General features: G+C 45.5%; 1 protein-coding gene across 2 annotated transcripts in view; it reads right to left on the minus strand.

The window, feature by feature from the left end:
* Positions 1–21,096, minus strand: part of SANBR (SANT and BTB domain regulator of CSR) — an 81,989-nt gene that overhangs the window by 34,930 nt on the left and 25,963 nt on the right. For both annotated transcript variants that reach the window (XM_075339353.1, XM_075339352.1), the window contains exons 6-10: positions 14,632–14,870; positions 12,483–12,541; positions 3,095–3,255; positions 1,389–1,475; positions 1,189–1,299 (exon numbers count right to left, since the gene is read on the minus strand). In XM_075339353.1, the coding sequence (XP_075195468.1) occupies positions 1,189–1,299; positions 1,389–1,475; positions 3,095–3,255; positions 12,483–12,541; positions 14,632–14,870 (657 nt within the window). The remainder of the gene's footprint in view (positions 1–1,188; positions 1,300–1,388; positions 1,476–3,094; positions 3,256–12,482; positions 12,542–14,631; positions 14,871–21,096) is intronic.

Below are 21,096 nucleotides of genomic sequence, written 5' to 3' on the forward strand. Positions count from 1 at the left end.
TGTGACCGGCGTAACGCCTCCTTTCTAAGGGGGCGGTCCGTTCGGCGTCACAGCAACGTCACTAAGCGGCCGCCCAATGAAAGCGGAGGGACGGAGATGAGCGGAACAAACATCCCGCCCATCTGCTTCCTTCCGTATTGTGGCCGGCAGCAGGTAAGGAGAGGTTCCTCGTTCTTGCGGCGTCACACGTAGCGATGTGTGCTGCTGCAGGGACGAGGAACAACTTTGCCCCAGCATATTTGGGAGAGGACCCCCATGTCAACGAGGAGCGATTTTGGACGTTTTTGCAACGATCCAAAATCGCTCCTAGGAGTCACACACAACGAGATCGCTACAGCGGCCGGATGTGCGTCACAAATTCCGTGACCCAAACGAGATCGCTGTAGCGAAATCGTAGCGTGTAAAGCCCGCTTAATGTGTATCGGGGGCTGTAAAGTGAACATGAATGGTCACAGACCTATCTGGACAACTCTACAACTTTATATTTTAAACTCAGTTTAATTGCAGTAAAATTTCTTAAAAATGTCTCAAATTTGTTGCCGGACTTCAGATAAAAATCTACATTTACTTAATGTGGCTAAAGACATGTAAATCCTGACAGCGTACGGTGCACAGGTGGTCAGGATTCTCAAGTATTACCAGTGAGAGCGGGTGATTTGCCCACATATGGTCAATGTGTCGAGTAGAAGTGTGAAGCCTCTGAACGTGGCTAGAAGTGTACAAATCTCATGCTGTGGTCAGACTGCGGATCTTACCATCAATGACGGTGAATCCTGACAGCGTGTGCACCGCACAATGCTAAGAGTTAGAAGTTTGATGTCACAAAAAGTGATTTCAGACTGTTATCGTTAGACCAGACAACCACTTTAATGATTCTAAAAAGTTACAGAGGTCACTTAATCGATACATCCTAAGAATACACAACAGTCTAGGCCACAACTGAGAAAAGGTTGCGTGCTCTGATGCATTTGTTATATAGTGTTATAGCAAGGAATTGACCTTTGAAAAACAATAAATTTGCAATGGAAATCAGGCTCCTTGGTTGTCCTGAACGCGGTTCATTAGACAATGTGAAAAGCTGTCAAGTCGAGGCGGACGTCTGTATCTGATTTGTTGTACCCTTTAGTTATGCCTCATATGGTTACTTCATTTCAACATTGAGTAATGTAGCGTTGGAGATGAATATACCTGATGTGAAAGTAAACAATATTTCCATACTGGTCGATGTTGATTTTCCCAGGCAGACAGGTAATCTTCTGTTCAACGTCCTTTGTCAGCAGCTTCTTACACAAACAGCATCTAAAAGGGAAATTTACACAGTCAGTCTCTACAATAGCAAATCTGCATTCACCTAGGGAAACCAAAACTTGTTGTAAGTGGGTATTCACCTGTACAGTGTCCCAGCATTGGTTGGAGAATCCGGATTTTTATACTCTTGGTCAAACAGCCTTTCAATTTTCTTGCAGAATATTTTGCTGGGAAAACAAAATATAATAAGCTCAAACAATTCATTTATAATTAATTTACATTATTTGATTAATGGGAAAAAAAATGTAAAAGGTGTCAGAGCTCATAGAAAAAGTGTGTAACTCCAGTTTTCCCCACCCACACTGATTGGAAGCTCCTTTTGTACATACACTTGTGAGGAGCTAGCTGCGGACTAAAGACTATTGAACCAATGGATGTAGAGGGGAGCCCACAGCTCTAAGGGATTTGGCATTTTTATAGCACAGAGCGCTGGTTACATCAATTTTATTGTTGTGTCTTATTAGAGATTGCTTGCTCGTCAGTTTAAGGTACACAATTTGAAGGGGAAGGGGTTGTAAATGTGTGAATCCTAGTTGGCCTCCATGGACTCTAATGTAATAAGGGCTGCAGTAGGATTTATTGTCCTGCATCTGGTGGGGGGTTGAGCGTCTAGTGTTCCCCTCTGCAGGGGGTCCCCTAATACACAATCCTGCAGACTAGTCGAAGACTGCCCTCCTTCCTACTTGGAGTTTCATGAAAAAAATGTCTAAGAGGGTGGGTATGATGCGCACTTCTTCCCATCCACGGGGCTGAATTCAGGAGAAGAGGACAGTAAGACACATGTTTGGCCAGTGAGTTGGTGCTGTGACGTGAAGGGGAGAAGATCTGTTGTTGCAGCCAAGTCCTGGGGCCCATGGATGGACTATAGAGTTTGGAGCTGGATACACATGGAACAGTCATGATATCTGTCATCTTTATTGAGGAACTATCCTAACGACTATTGTTGCAGGCTGGAGCTGGATACATGAGCTATGGTCATGATATCCTTCATCTGGAGGAGATAAGGACTATGATATACTCCAAAAGATCAGGGAAACAATATATCCCTGAGCCTATTATCTTCCCCTTTAGCTTAAAGGGCTTCTGGCATGAATAAAATTCAAATTCAGATACTTAAACATTTATATAGGGGACTTACATACTATGAAAATCAAATCGGCAATATACATTTTAGAGGTGTTCTTGCAAATAAATTCACTTTTCATTCATATGCAAATGAGAGTGCTTCAGTGCACCACTGGCATGACCAATTACTGGGTGCACCAGCACACCCTCCGATTTGCATATCGAGCACTATCCCTGAGCTTGATTGACCGCGCTCACTTTCTCAAGGCTTAAATCTCTGATCCCGCTTGTGTGCACTGACAGTGAAAAAGACCATCGGTGCAGGCAGTGTCGGTGTGGGCACGCTCTGATCTCCACCTCCTTCCTAATGCCGTGTGGTGAACGGTGACCACAGACTGGCCAGAAACGAAGATCAGAGCGTGCCACAAATGTACTTATCTGTGAGGAAGTGAGTGTTGTCAATCAAGATCAGGGACGGCGCAAAAAATGCAGAATGGAAGGCTTAATGGGCACTGAGCCATGTCGAGGGTGCATCGAAATGCCCTCACATGCATATGAATCAAAAGTGAATTTATCTGCAACTACAATACTAAAATATATATTACTGGTATGAGTTTTATAGGGGCTAAGTCCCCCATGTAGATGTTTAACTTGTACGTTGGGAAGTCACAGGCTCCCTTTAAACTATCAGATAGGAGACCTATGTAATTGTAATTTTCACCTCTTAAACTTGTCTTTCTTGTCTTTGATGTCATCGGCTTCATTGTGTGTGAAGAGATCTGTAATCCTGGTCAGGAGGTTTGCATTGATGCAGTTCATATTGCATGGAGTGGCTACAATGGCGCTCATGTTTTTGTGACAGTAGTTAATGCATTCTTCTACCTATGTAAAGAAAAAAAATAAGAATATACTAGAATTGTTACTAACATTAGGGGGGAATTCAGTAAGCTTGTGGCAGGTAGCCAAAATTGCATCATTTAAAGGGGCATTCAGGGACTCTAATATTGATGACCCATATGTAGCATAAGTTATTAATATCAGCTCAGGCGGCTCCCACTTGAATAGGAGAGGTTCTGCAGCACCGGGCAGCAGCCACTACACAGTGAATGTGCCATGACTACATCTGACCTCCAGTGGAGCGAGCTAATAATAGCTGATCGTTGGGGGTGGAGGGTACTGGACCACCACTGAGCTGTTACTGGTGATCTATCCTACGAAAAAGTCATTCATATTGGCAGGTGGATTAGTTAGCAAGTAATTGCAAGGTAGTGAATTTTTGTGATATACCTCATTACCTTATTTTGCCACCTTTTCTCACAAACACTATACTACATTTCTGTTTCAATGTCCAGGTTATGCTCTTTTACAAGCTTCTTTTAACTGCTGATCAGCAAAGATGAGTACACTATGGTACCGATTAATCAAAACTGGTGTTGTTCATGCAAGTCTTGATGAGGAGGTTTCTGAAGTCAGATGCATGCCTCTAAGGCCGGTTTCACACATCCGGCTTTTTGCCGTTTTGCCGGATCCGGCGCTCTCCCGTACAGTTAATACAGTACAATGACAGAGCAACAAGCGCCGGTCACATGCTGTCATGTGACCGGCGCATGTGAACCGGAAATTACAGCGCTGTCATTGTACTGTATTATCTGTACAGGAGAGCGCCGGATCCGGTAAAACGGCAAAAAGCCGGATGTGTGAAACCGGCCTTACTGAATCAGGGTCATCAGGCAAGTGGTGTGCGCCGTTGTTCACCTCGCCACAAAATGATACTCCAGTAAGATTTGTGGCATAAGAAACACTGATGCTCGTTCTGAAATTGATGAGCAGGGCTTACCACACCCCATATGGCCTCAGCTCTGCCCATTTTGTCAGAGTTGGGTGAAAGTGGAAAGAGAACACATAAGTCTCTAAAAAGATCAGTGCAGCCTTGCGTTGCACCAAAAGTTTGCGGTGTTTTACGCTAGAAATCTGAGCTAAAAGCTTTAATGATTTGGGCCTATTATTCAAGTAGTTATTGTACAGGAATTTCCCTGTCTGAGCCTCTGCGCCGCACTTCTGTACTCAGACAGGGAACTACCATACTCTGATTTCTTGAATATAGTGAATGTATCTTGTAGAGCAGCAGTTGAAAGCAGCTTCTAAAAGGAAAAACCACAGTGTTTAGAAGAAAATAAAGCAAAATACGGTAATGAAGGCTGATCAATAATCAAAATATATTAAAAAAGTTTAGTTACTCACTAAAACTTTGCAATGAGGAGTGACTATTATAAAAAGAAATGTGTAACAACAAAACTCAAATGGTGAAGAATAATTAAGATTCTTAAAAGTGATGTTCCCTTCCAATTAAATTGCTCCCCTGGCTACAGTTTTCTATTAAAAAAAACAAGACGGCAGTACTCACCCAACCTGGGTCCACCAGTGAGTCTCCACCACTATTCCCAGTGCTTATTGACTGCAGCACTGACAGTACGGCAGCTAACTGGTGAGCTCAGTGGCTCTAGTGGAGTGTTCTATACGGGATCACCTAATTTGCCCCATTCTACCCCTGCCATCACTATACAGTCATATGAAAAAAGAGAATTTTGTTTACTTACCGTAAATTCTTTTTCTTGTAGTTCCGACATGGGAGACCCAAACCATGGGTGTATAGCTACTGCCCCCGGAGGACACACAAAGTTACTACACTCAAAAACGTGTAGCTCCTCCCTCCTAGCATATACACCCCCTGCTAGCCAGATCTAGCCAGTTTAGTGCAAAAGCTGAAGGAGGACATCCACCCACAAGAAGAGACAGAGTAAAATCCGGAAGAACCGGAACCTCTGTCTACAACAATAACAGCCGGTGAAGACACACGGAACAAGAAACCTGCCAACAGGCAATAGGGAGGGTGCTGGGTCTCCCATGTCGGAACTACAAGAAAAAGAATTTACGGTAAGTAAACAAAATTCTCTTTTTCTTTATCGTTCCTTCCATGGGAGACCCAAACCATGGGACGTTCCAAAGCAGTCCATGGGTGGGAATAAACAGACAACTGAGAAGCAGGCAAACCTAACTTCACAAATGGGCGACAGACGCCGGAAAAATGCGTCTGCCCAAGCCCACGTCTGCCAAGGCATGAGCATGCCTTGGGAAGTACTTCGAAAAAGTATGCAGACTAATTCGAGCTGCAGTCTGACAGACCTACTGAGCCATAACCTGGTGCCTGAAAGCCCAAAAAAAAGGCGCCAACAGGACTGACCAAATGTGCTCTGATCCCCGGCGGGGAAGGCACTTGAGTACACTCGTAGGTCTCGGAAATGGCCGACCTAAGCCAACATCAGGGTCGGCTTAGATGCCGAGAGACCGTTACGCTGACGAACAGTCAGCACCCGAGAGGTGCACCGCCTAATAACGGCGGTGCGAGACACATAGATCCGGAGCGCCCGCACCAGATCCAGGAGATGCAACGCTTCCTCAAGCGATGAACAGGAGCCGGACAAAAGGAAGGCAGGAAAATTGCCCCGGATAAGGTGGCAGAAACCACCTTAGGGAAAAAAGGCCGGAGTCGGACGAAGACCACCTTGTCTTGATGCAAAAGACCAAAAACAAAGGGGGCGACTCCGAAAGAATGCAGCCAGAACTCTCTGGCGGGAAATTATAGCCACTAGAAAGAGTACTTTCTGTGAAAGATGAAACAACGAAACCTCCCCAAGAGGCGCAAAGAGGGGTTTCCGGGAACCGGGAGGACCGGATCAAGGTCCCAGGTCTCCATAGGCCGCCGGAAAAGCGGAATGATGTGAGATGCGCCCTTAAAGGAGCGCACCGGAGCCAGCCGGACGATACGCCGCTGGCACATACTGACAGAGCCGAGACCTGTCCCTTAATGAGGGATAGTCCTAGCTGTAGACCGGACTGTGGAAGGGACAGGAGGGTCGGCAAGGCCAAAAAGGTCAAAGGACACTTTGGAGCTCGAGTCATAGCGGAGATGACTTCAGGAAGGATATCAGAAGTCGCCAAGATCCAGGACTCAAGAGCTACGCCGTCAATCTGAGAATCCAGAATTCTGACGGGAAAAAACGGACCTCTTGAGAAAAGGTCTGAACGGTCCGGAAGATGCCATGGCAACCCAACGGACAGAAGGAGCAGGTCAGAGTACCAAGCCTGCTTGGGTCAGTCTGGAAGAATGACCCGACGGCCCCCTTTACCGATCTTGCGCAGGACTCTGGACAAGAGGTAGAGGGTGAAATTCGAAAAGAGACAAAGCTGGGATCAAACATGAACCAGTGTGTCTACCGCAAAACCTGAGGATTGTGGACCACGGTTGGACAGCTGAAATAGCCTGCCTCGTAGTTTTCACATCTAGGATGTGGACTGCGGATACGGTGGACTAGGAGTACCTTGTCCACTGAAGAATGTTGAGCCGCCAAGATTGCCAGGCGGCTGAGTGTCCCGCCCTGGAAGCTGATGTAGGAAAACGCTGTCACGTTGTCCGACTGGACTCGAATGTGCCTAGCCGCCCACAGATGGTGAAGGCTTAGAGAGCCAGAAATACAGCTCTGATTTCCAGCACATTGATCCAGAGGGCTGATTCGGACAGAGTCCAAGCGCCCTGCGCTCCACGGTGGAGATATACTGCTCCCAAGGCGGATAGGCTAGCATCCTGGTGAAGATCACCCGGGACGGGCCAGAAAGGAGCGCCCCTGAGACAGAGTGGCCGAAGCCACCACTGAAACGAGCCCCTGGTCGGTGGCGAAGCCACCACCCCGTGGGAGGATTGAGTTCGCTTGTACAGCGGAAAACATCCAGTCTCAGAGGACGCAGGAGAAACTGGGCGAGGAACCGCTTCCATTGACGCCCTGAGAACCTCTGGTTCGAAGTCAGAGTGGACTTGCCACCCGAATAGGTCAGAGTGGCGAGAGTGAACGAAGCACTCTGCTAAGAGTCAGCACTGGATGAAGCCCCGACAAGAAGGCCGTCCAGGGCAAAAGATCACTGCCAAACCCTAGGGGGGCAGGACCCTAATCACAGCTGCCCCAATGAGAATACTCGAGGGGCCTTGGCTAACCCCAAGGGAAGAGCCACGAATTGGACCACTCCGATTGTCAAAACGTAGTCAACGCTGGTGTGAAACTGCGATTGACTCCTGTCGATAGGCATCTCTGATGCCGATGGCTACTAGAGAATCTCCTTGGGTTCTTGGTTGATCCGGTGAAGAAAACACACGGAACAAAACCAGACGCCCCACCTGGCTATGCTTGAAAGGCTAAAGATCCAGGTCGGAAGGCACCGCCCTCTTCGGGGACTAGGAATAGATTTAAGCAAAAATCTCAGAACCGTTCCCAGTCGGGAACCGGTACAATTACTCCATTGGCCAGCAAGAAATGCCACAGCCTGTGAGAAGGCGGCGGCCTTGTAGCCGGGAGGAGTTGACAGAGAAAATCTGTTTGGCGGGTGGACAGAAGTCCATCCTGTAGCCAAGGGAGATATAATCTCGCCCCCACTGAACGGAGACGTGTTAGAACCCTACGTCGCCAAGTGGAGAGGGCCTGCCACGACCAAGGAGCGTGGCTAAATAGCTCGGAGGAAGCTGAGTCAGTGACAGCATCTCCTGCGGTCTTCTGAAGACGCAGCTTCGAGCCATTTGGTTCTATGAACCTGGGCCGAGCTAGAGGACGATCAGATGGAGGAACAGAAACCACCGAAACCTCAACTGATTCCTGCCATGGACAGGTTCCCTGGTTTAGGTTTGTGGCAAGGAAGAACACTCCCCGCCAAGAGCTTCCTTATTTTCACCCAGTTGGTTCCGGGGAAACTGGTCCCACCAAGGGGGAGCCCAGCAAGGAACCTCCATAGAGGCATCTGCCTTCCAATTCCGAAGCCACAGGAGCCTGCGGATAGCGAGGAAGGTAGCCCAGACCACCGCCGTGCGGCGTCCAGCATGGCAGACCTGGCAGAGGATGAAAAGAGTGAAGTCTGGAAGTTCAGGCAACCGTTTTGGGCATAGAGTCCCTGTGAGAGAATGCATCTCCTCCAGAGAAGCAGAGAAGGTACAAAAAAACCGCACTGCTGTAAGCTGAGGAGAACGAAGCTCCTGCCGTCCTTATACCGACTTGGCCCAAAGGACAACCGGGCGGACCGCAGAACCTTAAGTGAGGAGCCATCAGCCACTGACATAACGGTCCGGGCTGAGCCACCTGAGGTGAATGAGCCCACTTCTTGACCACCATTGGTGGACAGGGGAAACACAGTCCTCAGAATCACGCTTCATGGGAAGCGAGTGTCAGAGCGGACCCTGGGCTAGTCACAGGGGCCTGAAAACTGGAGTGGTTAAGGAACACACGTTGTGTTCACCTAGATAATGTAACACCGGTGGATTGAGGTCCAGTACAAAATTAATGTACCGTAGAATCCATATAGAGGTGCCGTCAGCCACTGATACAACTAACCGGGCTGAAAGTCTAGACACCGGAGTGGCTACCCTTGGCGAATGAGTACACTCCTTGACCACCTCTGATGGGAGGGGGAGACAGGCCGCAGAACCCCGCTGTGGGGTCTGCAGGATAGGCTGTGGGCTTGGACGCAGCGGGCTGAAAACTGGAGTGGTTAAGGAACACACTCCTCGTCCTGTTAAAGGTATACTGATGCCTTTCTGTCAGCGGGGAATACTCCCCTGATCAGGCGGATGGAGGTCCAGTACAAGAATAATGGACGCATCCAATCATTCGCAGCTGCGTCACGTACGGACGGATCCGTCCGTGCCCGTGGTAGAGACATCCTCCTCGTCCAGTGAGTCAGCTCGAAATCGGAGCTGCGGGACGGGGAGGACAGGGGACCCTGCGTCTCCCTGTCAGGAGGACGGGGTCTGAGCCCAGAAGGAGAGTCCCTTGTGAGCTTTGCTGAGCGAAGCAGAAAACGCCCTGAGAAGGGGGCTGCATGCTCAGCAGATGCCGGGACAGCCGACTCCTGGAAATAGGATTCCCACGGGGGTCAGCCACCGAAACCGGAGCAGCTGGAGGGACCATTAATGAGCCCCCATGCTGAGGGGCCACAGTGGTTATGAGCTCGGTATAGCCGTACGAGACTACCTGCAGTGGATAATACAAAACAGCCTGCAGCCTCAGACATGCTGCAGAGGTGGGGGCTCTGTCTAGAATATCTAGAATACCCATCCACCACACAAGAACCATTACAGTGTGCCGGTTCAGGCAATATGAGGTTACATGCAGAACATGTAGTGTACAGCCTGGAGCTTTGCTGCTGGAGTGAGACATGCTGCTGAGGAGGAGGTTCTATAATAAAGAATTAACTCCTACAGAATGCCCTGAGAGTGTATAAAAGTGCACAACCAGAGGTTGTGACTTATCAGGCCGCTATTATGAGTGCCATACGAATTCCAATCCTGGACCCCCAGCCAGTATTCCCTCCCTCTGCTGCAGAGCAGCCAGCGCCGACCAGTGAACTAAGACGCTGAGAAAATGGCGCCAGAGTGAGGGGGGGGGGGGCGGGGGTTAACCCAGGAGCGGGAATCGGAGGGCGAAGGAGATGTACAGGGGAGGGAATGATCTCCTCAAAAAGGAGCGTCCTCCCCTGTGCAGAGCGGCCGGCGGGCGGCGCTGCAGTGTCCCCCTGCATGACTGACATGCAGGGGGACGAAACGAAACTAGGCCGCGGCTGAAGCCGGGGCCTAGAGTTATGCATGCGGCCGAGAATCAGGCATCGTCGGCGCGGTTCTCAGTAAAAACCGTGGAACCGGCCGGAAACACAGTAGAAAAGCAGCATTATCAAGCAATCACTGTCCCCCACAATAAAAGTGCCCCACAATGCAGAAGGACCCTCTGAATAAACGTCTCTATACTTAGCTTTGAGACGCAGGGCCCAGTCCCTGTGGGGTGGGGGTCAGTGCTCCGTCCAGCAGGGTCCTGCACAAGGGCTGCGGATGGAGGCCGGTCTCCTGCAAGGCAGTGAGAACCGTGTTGGCTCCAACTTCAAGCCAGAGCCCCTAAGGGATGGTGAAGGAGCGCGGCATGAAGGGCTCCTGCCCTGAAGTCAACCTTAACAGCACTGCCGCCAGGGGAGTGTGAAGGGACATGCCGGGAGTCCAGTGGACCCGCTTTTCTTCCAAATCTTTAGAAAAAATGAAAAATCAAAAAAGGATGCATGCGTGTGTGTGATCCTCCTGACACAAAGCAAGAAACTGGCTAGATCTGGCTAGCAGGGGGTGTATATGCTAGGAGGGAGGAGCTACACGTTTTTGAGTGTAGTAACTTTGTGTGTCCTCCGGGGGCAGTAGCTATACACCCATGGTTTGGGTCTCCCATGGAAGGAACGATAAAGAAAAGTTTGGGCACCCCTATTAATGTTAACCTTTTTTCTTTATAACAATTTGGGTTTTTGCAAGAACTATTTCAGTTTCATATATCTAATAACTGATGGACTGAGTAATATTTCTGGATTGAAATGAGGTTTTTTGTTCTAACAGAAAATATGCAATCCGCATTTAAACAAAATTTGACCGGCGCAAAAGTATGGGCACCTCAACATAAAAGTGACATTAATATTTTGTAGATCCTCCTTTTGCAAAAATAACAGCCTCTAGTCGCTTCCTTTAGCTTTTAAGGAGTTCCTGGATCCTGGATGAAGGTATATTTGACCATTCCTGTTTACAAAACAATTCCAGTTCAGTTAAGTTTGATGGTCGCCGAGCATGCACAGTATGCTTCAAATCATCTCACAGATGTTCAATGATATTCAGGTCTGGGGACTGGGATGGCCATTCCAGAACATTGTAATTGTTCCTCTGCATGAATGCCTGAGTAGATTTAGAGCGGTGTTTTGGATCATTGTCTTGCAGAAATATCCATCCCCTGCGTAACTTCAACTTCGTCACTGATTCTTGCACATTGTCAAGAATCTGCTGATAATCAGTTGAATCCATGCGACCCTCAACTTTAACAAGATTCCCGGTGCCGGCATTGGCCACACAGCCCCAAAGCATGATGGAACCTCCACCAAATTTTACTGTGGGTAGCAAGTGCTTTTCTTGGAATGCCGTGTTTTTTTGTCTCCATGCATAACGCCTTTTTGTATGACCAAACAACTCAATCTTTGTTTCATCAGTCCACAGGACCTTCTTCCAAAATGTAACTGGCTTGTCCAAATGTGCTTTTGCATACCTCAGCGACTCTGTTTGTGCCGTGCTTGCAGAAACGGCTTCTTTCGCATCACTCTCCCATATAGCTTCTCCTTGTGCAAAGTGCGCTGTATTATTGACCGATTCACATTGACACCATCTGCAGCAAGATGATGGTGCAGGTCTTTGGAGGTGGTCTGTGGATTGCCCTTGACTGTTCTCACCATTCTTCTTCTCTGCCTTTCTGATATTTTTCTTGGCCTGCCACTTCTGGGCGTAACAAGAACTGTACCTGTGTTCTTCCATTTCCTTACTATGTTCCTCACAGTGGAAACTAACAGTTTAAATCTCTGAGACAGCTTTTTGTACCTTCCCCTGAACAACTATGTTGAATAATCTTTGTTTTCAGATCAGTTGAGAGTTGTTTTGAGGAGCCCATGATGCCACTCTTCATAGGAGATTCAAGTAGGAGAACAACTTGCAAGTGGCCACCTTAAATACCTTTTCTCATGATTGGATACACCTGCCTATGAAGTTTAAAGCTCAATGAGGTTACAAAACCAATTTAGTGCTGTAGTAAGTCAGTAAAAAGTAGTTAGGAGTGTTCAAATCAAGAAATTGATAAGGGTGCCCATACTTTTGCACCGGTCAAATTTTGTTTAAATGCGGATTGCATATTTTCTGTTAGTACAATAAACCTCATTTCAATCCAGAAATATTACTCAGTCCATCAGTTATTAGATATATGAAACTGAAATAGCTGTTGCAAAACCCAAATTGTTATAAAGAAAAAAGGTTAACATTAATAGGGGTGCCCAAACTTTTTCATATGACTGTATTTACACCTGTCCAGACAAACCCTCCATGGTCACTGTGGCCAATTATAACTTTTTCACTCTCAATCATTCTCCCTGCCATGAAGATTTCTATCCCTGGCCAAATTATCCTTGCATATAAAGTAAGGAAAAAAGAGGCACTAAAGCCTTTATTTACTTACTAGTGTGTCCATCTTTAGAAATTCAGAAGAAATTAATATTGAAATAACATTTCCAGGTTCTGTAACAGAAGACATTTACATATTTAAGGATTTTTTAAAAATTAGTACAGTAAACACATCTTCACCCCCTCTGATTGTTATGTTATTTTTACCACTACTTTAATATAGTATTTGTAGACTGACACATCTCCATGGTTGAACTAAACCACCAGTGATATACATGGGGCTGGTGAGGGACCTAGCAGTAGATGCTCATACAATGACTCAAAATAGAAGAACCGGCGGAGCAAGATCCAGGGGAAACAGTTTAGTGTCTCGTACTCAAAAAGTATTAAAACGATAATAATATTTATTTAGCAATTCTTTAAAATTCCATTCCAATTTATTATAGACAGAGAAAGGACAAAGATCTGTGCAACAGTTTGTATTTAGTAAGACTAGTAACCAGTGCACACTAGGCCATGATGAAGGCGTGTGGATAACGCCGAAACGCGTAATTGTTGCACAACTGCACAGATTTATCCCCTTGCTCTGTCTAGAATCTATTGGAATGGAATTTTAAAGAATTGCTAAATAAATTATATTGTTTTAATACTTTTTGAGTACGAGACACTAAACTGTTTCAAGTGGATCTTGCTCCGCTAGTTCTTCTATTTTGTGAATACGGGATTCTCTACCCCTTTTCTGTGCGGTTCAGAGGACCCATCATTCCTATTTTTCACCTGGGCTGAAAAGACATATATACCGGTAAGCTGACAATCTACTTTTTTTTGTTTTTATTTGTATTTTTCATATAATGACTCACAGCCCAACTAGATGGGAGTTTACTCACAAGTAGTGATGAGCGAGCACTACCATACTCGGTGCTCATTAAGAGCACTTGGAGTATGACTGGGGTACGCGAGCATAATGGAAGTCAATTGGGGACCTCGAGCATTATTTAGAAAGATTTCCTGGAAAAATGCTCAAGTCTCCTATTGACTTCCATTATCCTCGGGTGCTCGAGTCACGTCCATCCGAGCAGCTAACTGCCCTTACGGAGTATTGAGCACCCGAGCATGGGAGTGCTCGCTTATCACGACTCAGAAGTAACATTTAGCACGTATCCACAAAATAGGTAGGAAATGTAAGATCACTGAAGGTCTTAATGGTAGCCGAGCATGCACCGCCCAATTCAGCAGCCGAGCATGCACTCTGTGGCTCTGTTCAAAGCCTATTGGCTTGATAAAAGTGCAAAGTACTGTACTTGAATCTATAGTGATGGAATTAAATGGCAGCACACATGCATGACCACCTCTCCATACAAATGCAGCTTCTCCTGTACAGTGCTGAGAAATGCAGCCATTTATTAAACTCCTTTGGCGTTCAGGATCTATAATATGCAAAAAACTTTGGGAAATTTGTGGACCACACTGAAAATACAGCTGTGGTATGTTACTAAAAATCAGCCAGGAGTTTCACTTTAAAGAGGACCTGCTACCAGGTCAAAAGGGGCAATTTATTCCCGTTGCACCCTTGATTATGTAGTTTTCTGTATTTTTTTTTTTAATTTGTCATACGATTGTTCTAGAGATATGGCCCTTTTTTATTTTGTGCTATGGTCTTTACCAAGGGGGTGTAGCCCACAGGGTAATTATATAGAGCAGGAAAATGACACCCCCCCCGAGAATCCTGTGAGCCACGCCCCCTTGTAAAGACCATAAAAATTAACTAAAAAAGCCTATATAGCTGGAACCAAAGGGTGGATTTAAAACAAACAAAAAAAAAACATAAAACAGGATGGTCAAGAGAACAGTGGGAATAATATAAGGGCAAAACTAAGCACTTTTCACCAGTATCAGGCCCTGTTTAATATACTGTATATATAATAAAGTGAAAAAGCTGCACACTAAACACTATGCTATATGGAAGTCCTTACAACATAGAGTTTAGTGTGCAGCTTTTTCACTTTATTATAGTTATGTGTTTTTTTAAGCTAGCACCTAGTTCACACATATTGGTGTTCCAGACAGTCTTTTCTTATTAATATACTGTATATGCTGTTGTATATGATGTTCAGAGGGCCTATGTGTATTAGTGATATATACATTGTTTACGGTAGTTTGTATTATTTGTAAAACCTAAAATAACAAAAAAATAAGATACTAACCCAGCCTTGGTACGTCTTGTTGGTCGATTTCATTTGAGTTCCGTTTGACATATTTTATCAGCCAGTTAAAGATCTGTACATCACAATGGACGGAGATGTCAACCTCCTCCCATCGCTGGGCATCTGTAGATAAGTATTCTGCAAAGTACTTCATCTCCGATACAAGCAGATCCCGCGGGCACATAAAGTCTTCCCTCAGATTCTTGGGTTCATCACATACATGAATCACCATGTTTGGCCTTAAAAAAAAAAGATAAGAAACTGTTCTTATACATCATGCTCTAGATTAAGGGTACCGTCACACTAAATGACGTACCAGTGATTCCGACCACGATACGACCTGGTCAGGATCGCTGGTATGTCGCCACAGGGTCACTAGTGAGCTGTCAAATGGTCAGATCTTCTCAAAAATATATTATAAACCCCAACTTTTTTAAAAAATTCCTTTATTATACCAAAAGCTAAACAGACTCATAGACATAAATACATACAGTGTCTCAGCTGGATTCAACCAATAAGGGGGTAGATACATTGCAATATATAATTCATCCTTCTTTCACAATTCGATACCTATTTCCCCTCATCAATAAATTCCTCAGAGGGAAAAATTGCAATTTTTCAAAGGTTTATATATACTTCATAACCAATAAGGGGGTAGATACATTACAATATAACCAATAAGGGGGTAGATACATTGCAATATAATTATAGAATAGAATTTTTTAAAAAGTTGGGGTTTATAATATATTTTTGAGATAAAATTGACCCCTGGAATATATCAAATTGAATTTGAAAACAAACAGTCAGATCTTCCCAACGATGCAGCAACGACACGGCAGTTGCTGGGACCCTGTCACATAGCACATAGCACGATTCAAATCTTGATTAGTAACATAGGCGTGCATCTACATTGCCTTTTCCGCGCCCACTCTGCTCCGATTGGTGGTCGTAACTGCATTGTGACTAGGCGGCCTTGCTTTTAGAGAAGGCAACATAATAGCGCTTCCATCCTTCTCCATCCTACAGTCCCGATGCAGAATGGACTGTATTACGATCTGCTGCTACATGCGGTCCGGGACAAGAAAATTCAGCCCTCTGAAATGTACTGCGATCTACAAGCCAGAACAGAGGATGGAAGCGGCCAATCCGCACGCAGTAGCGATCACCAATCGGAACAGAGAGGGCGCGGAAAACAACGAAGATGCACGCCTACGTGAGTCGCCAACGAGATCGTTGGGTAAGGTGTCAAACACACCGATGTGTGCTGCCCCTGCGGGAGCCCGCCGAGCAAAAATTGAACCAGAACAGTGTGTAACGATCAGCGATTTCACAGCAGGGGCCAGGTCGCTGCTCAGTGTCACACACAGCGAGATCGCTGATGAGGTCATTGGTACGTCACAAAACCTGTGACGCAACAACGATCTCGCTAGCGATCTCGCTATGTGAATAGTACTCCTTAGGTTGTGTCCATGTTGAGAATGTAAGATGGGGTGGCTACAACTTTCAATCATTTTCCTAATGTGTCCAGGATGGGAAGAAAAAGAAAAAAAAGAATAGTCCTATACCAAAATGGTGCAGCTTATCCACACTGAGTACTGTGTCCCTTGTTGGTCTCTGTCACATCCGTGCCAGCTTCCTCCGCTTTTAATGACAGGAGACCAGTGGGAAAACAGTATTGAGAGCGGAACCACATCTATATATTTATTCTATATATGATATCCTTTGATATCAACACAACCTCTTGGGAAACACTGGCACAAGATCGAACAAGATGGTGCATGCTGATCCACCAAGGCTGTCAGACATTTGAGGCCAGAAGAACATTCAAAGCAAAAGAGAAGCGAGCACTCAAGCAAATGCTGCAACCATGATGCCCACACATGGCTGCCCAACATGTGGCAGAACATTAAGTGCCCGCATAGGCCTCATCACCCACTTGTGGACACATCGTGTACAGCCCGCAACCCTTTAAATGTCAAGGTCTTCTCAACTTTTTCATACTAATAAAAATGAAGTTGTACGCCATTACATTTGGCAATACTTGAAATATGTGCATCTCTACGTATACATCAGAAGGAGCTTTTATAAGCAGACCACCACCCATGAATACATCACACAACATTAGATTACATCTGATGTGATTATGGTGTTCTCGGTCATTACTGACCATCTGCAGGAAACAACTAAGCAACAGCAATCAATGCTAATAAAATGTATTGTTTTTAGATCACAAAGAAACAGATTGGAATTGGCTAGGGATTAATTTCTGCAAAAGGAGATCAAAGGATTAGAGAAGAACAAAGAAGAGTAAAGGGTGCTTTACACGCTGAGACATTGCTAGCAATAGCACCCGCCCCCATAGTTCGTGCGACATTTGGTGATTGCTGCCGTAGCGAACATTATCGCTACGGCAGCGTCACACGCACATACCTTTTCAGCGACGTCGCTGTGATCGCCGAACAATCCCTCCTTCAAGGGGGAAGTGCATTCGGCGTCATAGCGACGTCACTGCGGCATCACTAAGCGGCCGCCCAATTTCAGAGGAGGGGCGGAGATGAGCGGCCGGAACATGCCGCCCACCTCCTTCCTTCCTCATTGCCGGTGGACACAGGTAAGGAGATGTTCGTCGTTCCTGCGATGTCACACATAGCGATGTGTGATGCCGGAGGAACGACGAACAACCAGCGGCATGCACCACCAACGATATTATGAAAAGAAGCGACGTGTCAACGATCAACGATTTTTGGTGTCACACACTGCGATGTCGCTAACGGCGCTGGATGTGCGTCACTAACGACGTGACCCCGACGATATATCGTTAGCGATATCGCAGCGTGTAAAGCACCCTTAATACGGAATCACATATTAGAGTGATGATCTCAAAATCAAGTCAAAATATAACATATAAATTAAAATTAAATGGAATCGTGAATATTAATGGAGAACACTATAAAAATTTCAGTTGAATAAACCCCAAAACCTGATTCCCCATTAAATGCCATATCTCATGATACCCCAAAAAAAGGAATACAAAAAAACAGCTACAAGTATTTCTGCTTGAAAACCACACCCAGATCCTGTAAAGCTATGTTCACATTACGCTTTTTGATCTCAGTTAGGAAAGCCTCCTACTGTGTGAAGAAGGTTGTATGTAAGAAAGCTATGTATGCTTACAGTCTAAAGAGTACCCGCCCCCGTCAGTTGTGCGTCACGGGCAAATCGCTGCCTGTAGCGCACAACATCGCTGACACCCGTCACACGGACTTACCTGCCTAGCGACGTCGCGCTGGCCGGCGATCCCCCTCCTTTCTAAGGGGGTGGTTCGTGCGGCGTCACAGCGACGTCACAAAGCAGCCGCCCAATAGCAGAGGAGGGGCGGAGATGAGCGGCCGGAACATGCCGCCCACCTCCTTCCTTCCTCATTGCCGGTGGACGCAGGTAAGAAGATGTTCGTCGTTCCTGCTGTGTCACACACAGCAATGTGTGATGCCACAGGAACGACGAACAACATCGTACCTGCAGCAGCAACGATATTTGGAAAAGGAGCAACGTGTCAACGAGCAACGATTTTTCACATTTTTTGCGCTCGTTGATTGTCGCTCCTTGGTGTCACACGCTGCGATGTCGCTAACGGCGCCGGATGTGCGTCACTAACGACGTGACCCGGACAATATATCGTTAGCGATGTCGCAGCGTGTGAAGCACCCTTTAGGCTGGGTTCACATATCCTGTAGTGATCCGTTATCATGGGTCCATTAGAGATCTGTTTTCAAAAAAAGTTAGGAAACACAACTTTTTAGTCCACTGTTAAATAACGGATGTCGGCCGGATCAGTTTTTAACATGTGGAGTCTATGGACAACGGATCCATTAACGGATTGCTATTTATCGTCCATTTGTAACGGATCCGTAAAGAAAACAACTGTTCTGTTACAAATGCAAATGATGGCTAAATAGCAATCCGTGAACGGATCCGTTGTCCATAGACTTCCATGTTAAAAAAAAACGGATCCAGCAGAACTCAGTTTCTTAACGGATCCATTCTAACAGATAACTACAGGACATGTGAACTTAGCCTAAGATGGGATCTATTCAAAGTACATTGTGAGGTTTTCATGACATCTGCAGTAAATAGATGCTCAATAAAGCCATTGGATGACGAATGCCATTGTTAGGCATCCATTTAAAAAGGAACCTGTCAGAAATAAAGTAATTTTTCTCCCAGGTGCTGCACTTTCAATACAGCGGCCGGGCACCTTCATAATGCTGCAGATTAATCCCATTCCAAACTGCATGTTAATAGCATTATCGGTGGTATTAACATGCAGATAGATATGGGGTTAATCTGAAGATTAATAGAATTATGAAGGTGCCTGGCCTCTGTATTTCTGTAATTAACTTTATTTCTCCCAGAAGCTGCCGGATTTCAGTCATGCGGGCATGCTGAAGTAGTTACAGTCAACACTTTTAGTACTGAGAGTGGCGGCTTAGCAGTGCATGAGTGCAGAGTCGGCTATCAGTCAGTTCTGGGACATGCTTACAGCTGCCACTCTCAGTGCTATGAACGGTGACCGTATTTGCTCTGGGTATGCCTGCATGACTGAAAGCCAGCGGCTCAAGAGATATATAAAGTTCATTTTTCCGGATGTTGCACTTTCTATTCAGCACCTTCATATCTTATATTATACCATATCTAATATTTATTTACAGATTAATCTCAAATCTGAAGGTTAATAGCATTATCAAACCTGACAGGTTCTCCTTTAATGTAACCATTATCCATAGGCTATAATGGCATCTGTTTAATGGATATGTTGTGAGAGATCACTACATGATATTGGAAGGGTCAGGACATACAGTTAGGTCCAGAAATATTTGGACAGTGACACAATTTTCGCGAGTTGGGCTCTGCATGCCACCACATTGGATTTGAAATGAAACCTCTACAACAGAATTCAAGTGCAGATTGTAACATTTAATTTGAAGGTTTGAACAAAAATATCTGATAGAAATTGTAGGAATTGTACACATTTCTTTACAAACACTCCACATTTTAGGAGGTCAAAAGTAATTGGACAAATAAACCAAACCCAAAAAAAAAAATTTTATTCTCAATATTTTGTTGCGAATCCTTTGGAGGCAATCACTGCCTTAAGTCTGGAACCCATGGACATCACCAAACGCTGGGTTTCCTCCTTCTTAATGCTTTGCCAGGCCTTTACAGCCGCAGCCTTCAGGTCTTGCTTGTTTGTGGGTCTTTCCGTCTTAAGTCTGGATTTGAGCAAGTGAAATGCATGCTCAATTGGGTTAAGATCTGGTGATTGACTTGGCCATTGCAGAATGTTCCACTTTTTTGCACTCATGAACTCCTTGGTAGCTTTGGCTGTATGCTTGGGGTCATTGTCCATCTGTACTATGAAGCGCCGTCCGATCAACTTTGCGGCATTTGGCTGAATCTGGGCTGAAAGTATATCCCGGTACACTTCAGAATTCATCCGGCTACTCTTGTCTGCTGTTATGTCATCAATAAACACAAGTGACCCAGTGCCATTGAAAGCCATGCATGCCCATGCCATCACGTTGCCTCCACCATGTTTTACAGAGGATGTGGTGTGCCTTGGATCATGTGCCGTTCCCATTCTTCTCCAAACTTTTTTCTTCCCATCATTCTGGTACAGGTTGATCTTGGTCTCATCTGTCCATAGAATACTTTTCCAGAACTGAGCTGGCTTCATGAGGTGTTTTTCAGCAAATTTAACTCTGGCCTGTCTATTTTTGGAATTGATGAATGGTTTGCATCTAGATGTGAACCCTTTGTATTTACTTTCATGGAGTCTTCTCTTTACTGTTGACTTAGAGACAGATACACCTACTTCACTGAGAGTGTTCTGGACTTCAGTTGATGTTGTGAACGGGTTCTTCTTCACCAAAGAAAGTATGCGGCGATCATCCACCACTGTTGTCATCCGTGGACGCCCAGGCCTTTTTGAGTTCCCAAGCTCACCAGTCAATTCCTTTTTTCTCAGAATGTACCCGACTGTTGATTTTGCTACTCTAAGCATGTCTGCTATCTCTCTGATGGATTTTTTCTTTTTTTTCAGCCTCAGGATGTTCTGCTTCACCTCAATTGAGAGTTCCTTAGACCGCATGTTGTCTGGTCACAGCAACAGCTTCCAAATGCAAAACCACACACCTGTAATCAACCCCAGACCTTTTAACTACTTCATTGATTACAGGTTAACGAGGGAGACGCCTTCAGAGTTAATTGCAGCCCTTAGAGTCCCTTGTCCAATTACTTTTGGTCCCTTGAAAAAGAGGAGGCTATGCATTACAGAGCTATGATTCCTAAACCCTTTCTCCGATTTGGATGTGAAAACTCTCATATTGCAGCTGGGAGTGTGCACTTTCACCCATATTATATATATAATTGTATTTCTGAACATGTTTTTGTAAACAGCTAAAATAA

The sequence above is a fragment of the Anomaloglossus baeobatrachus genome, chromosome 3 (assembly GCF_048569485.1).
Source record: "Anomaloglossus baeobatrachus isolate aAnoBae1 chromosome 3, aAnoBae1.hap1, whole genome shotgun sequence".
Lineage (NCBI taxonomy): Eukaryota > Metazoa > Chordata > Amphibia > Anura > Aromobatidae > Anomaloglossus > Anomaloglossus baeobatrachus.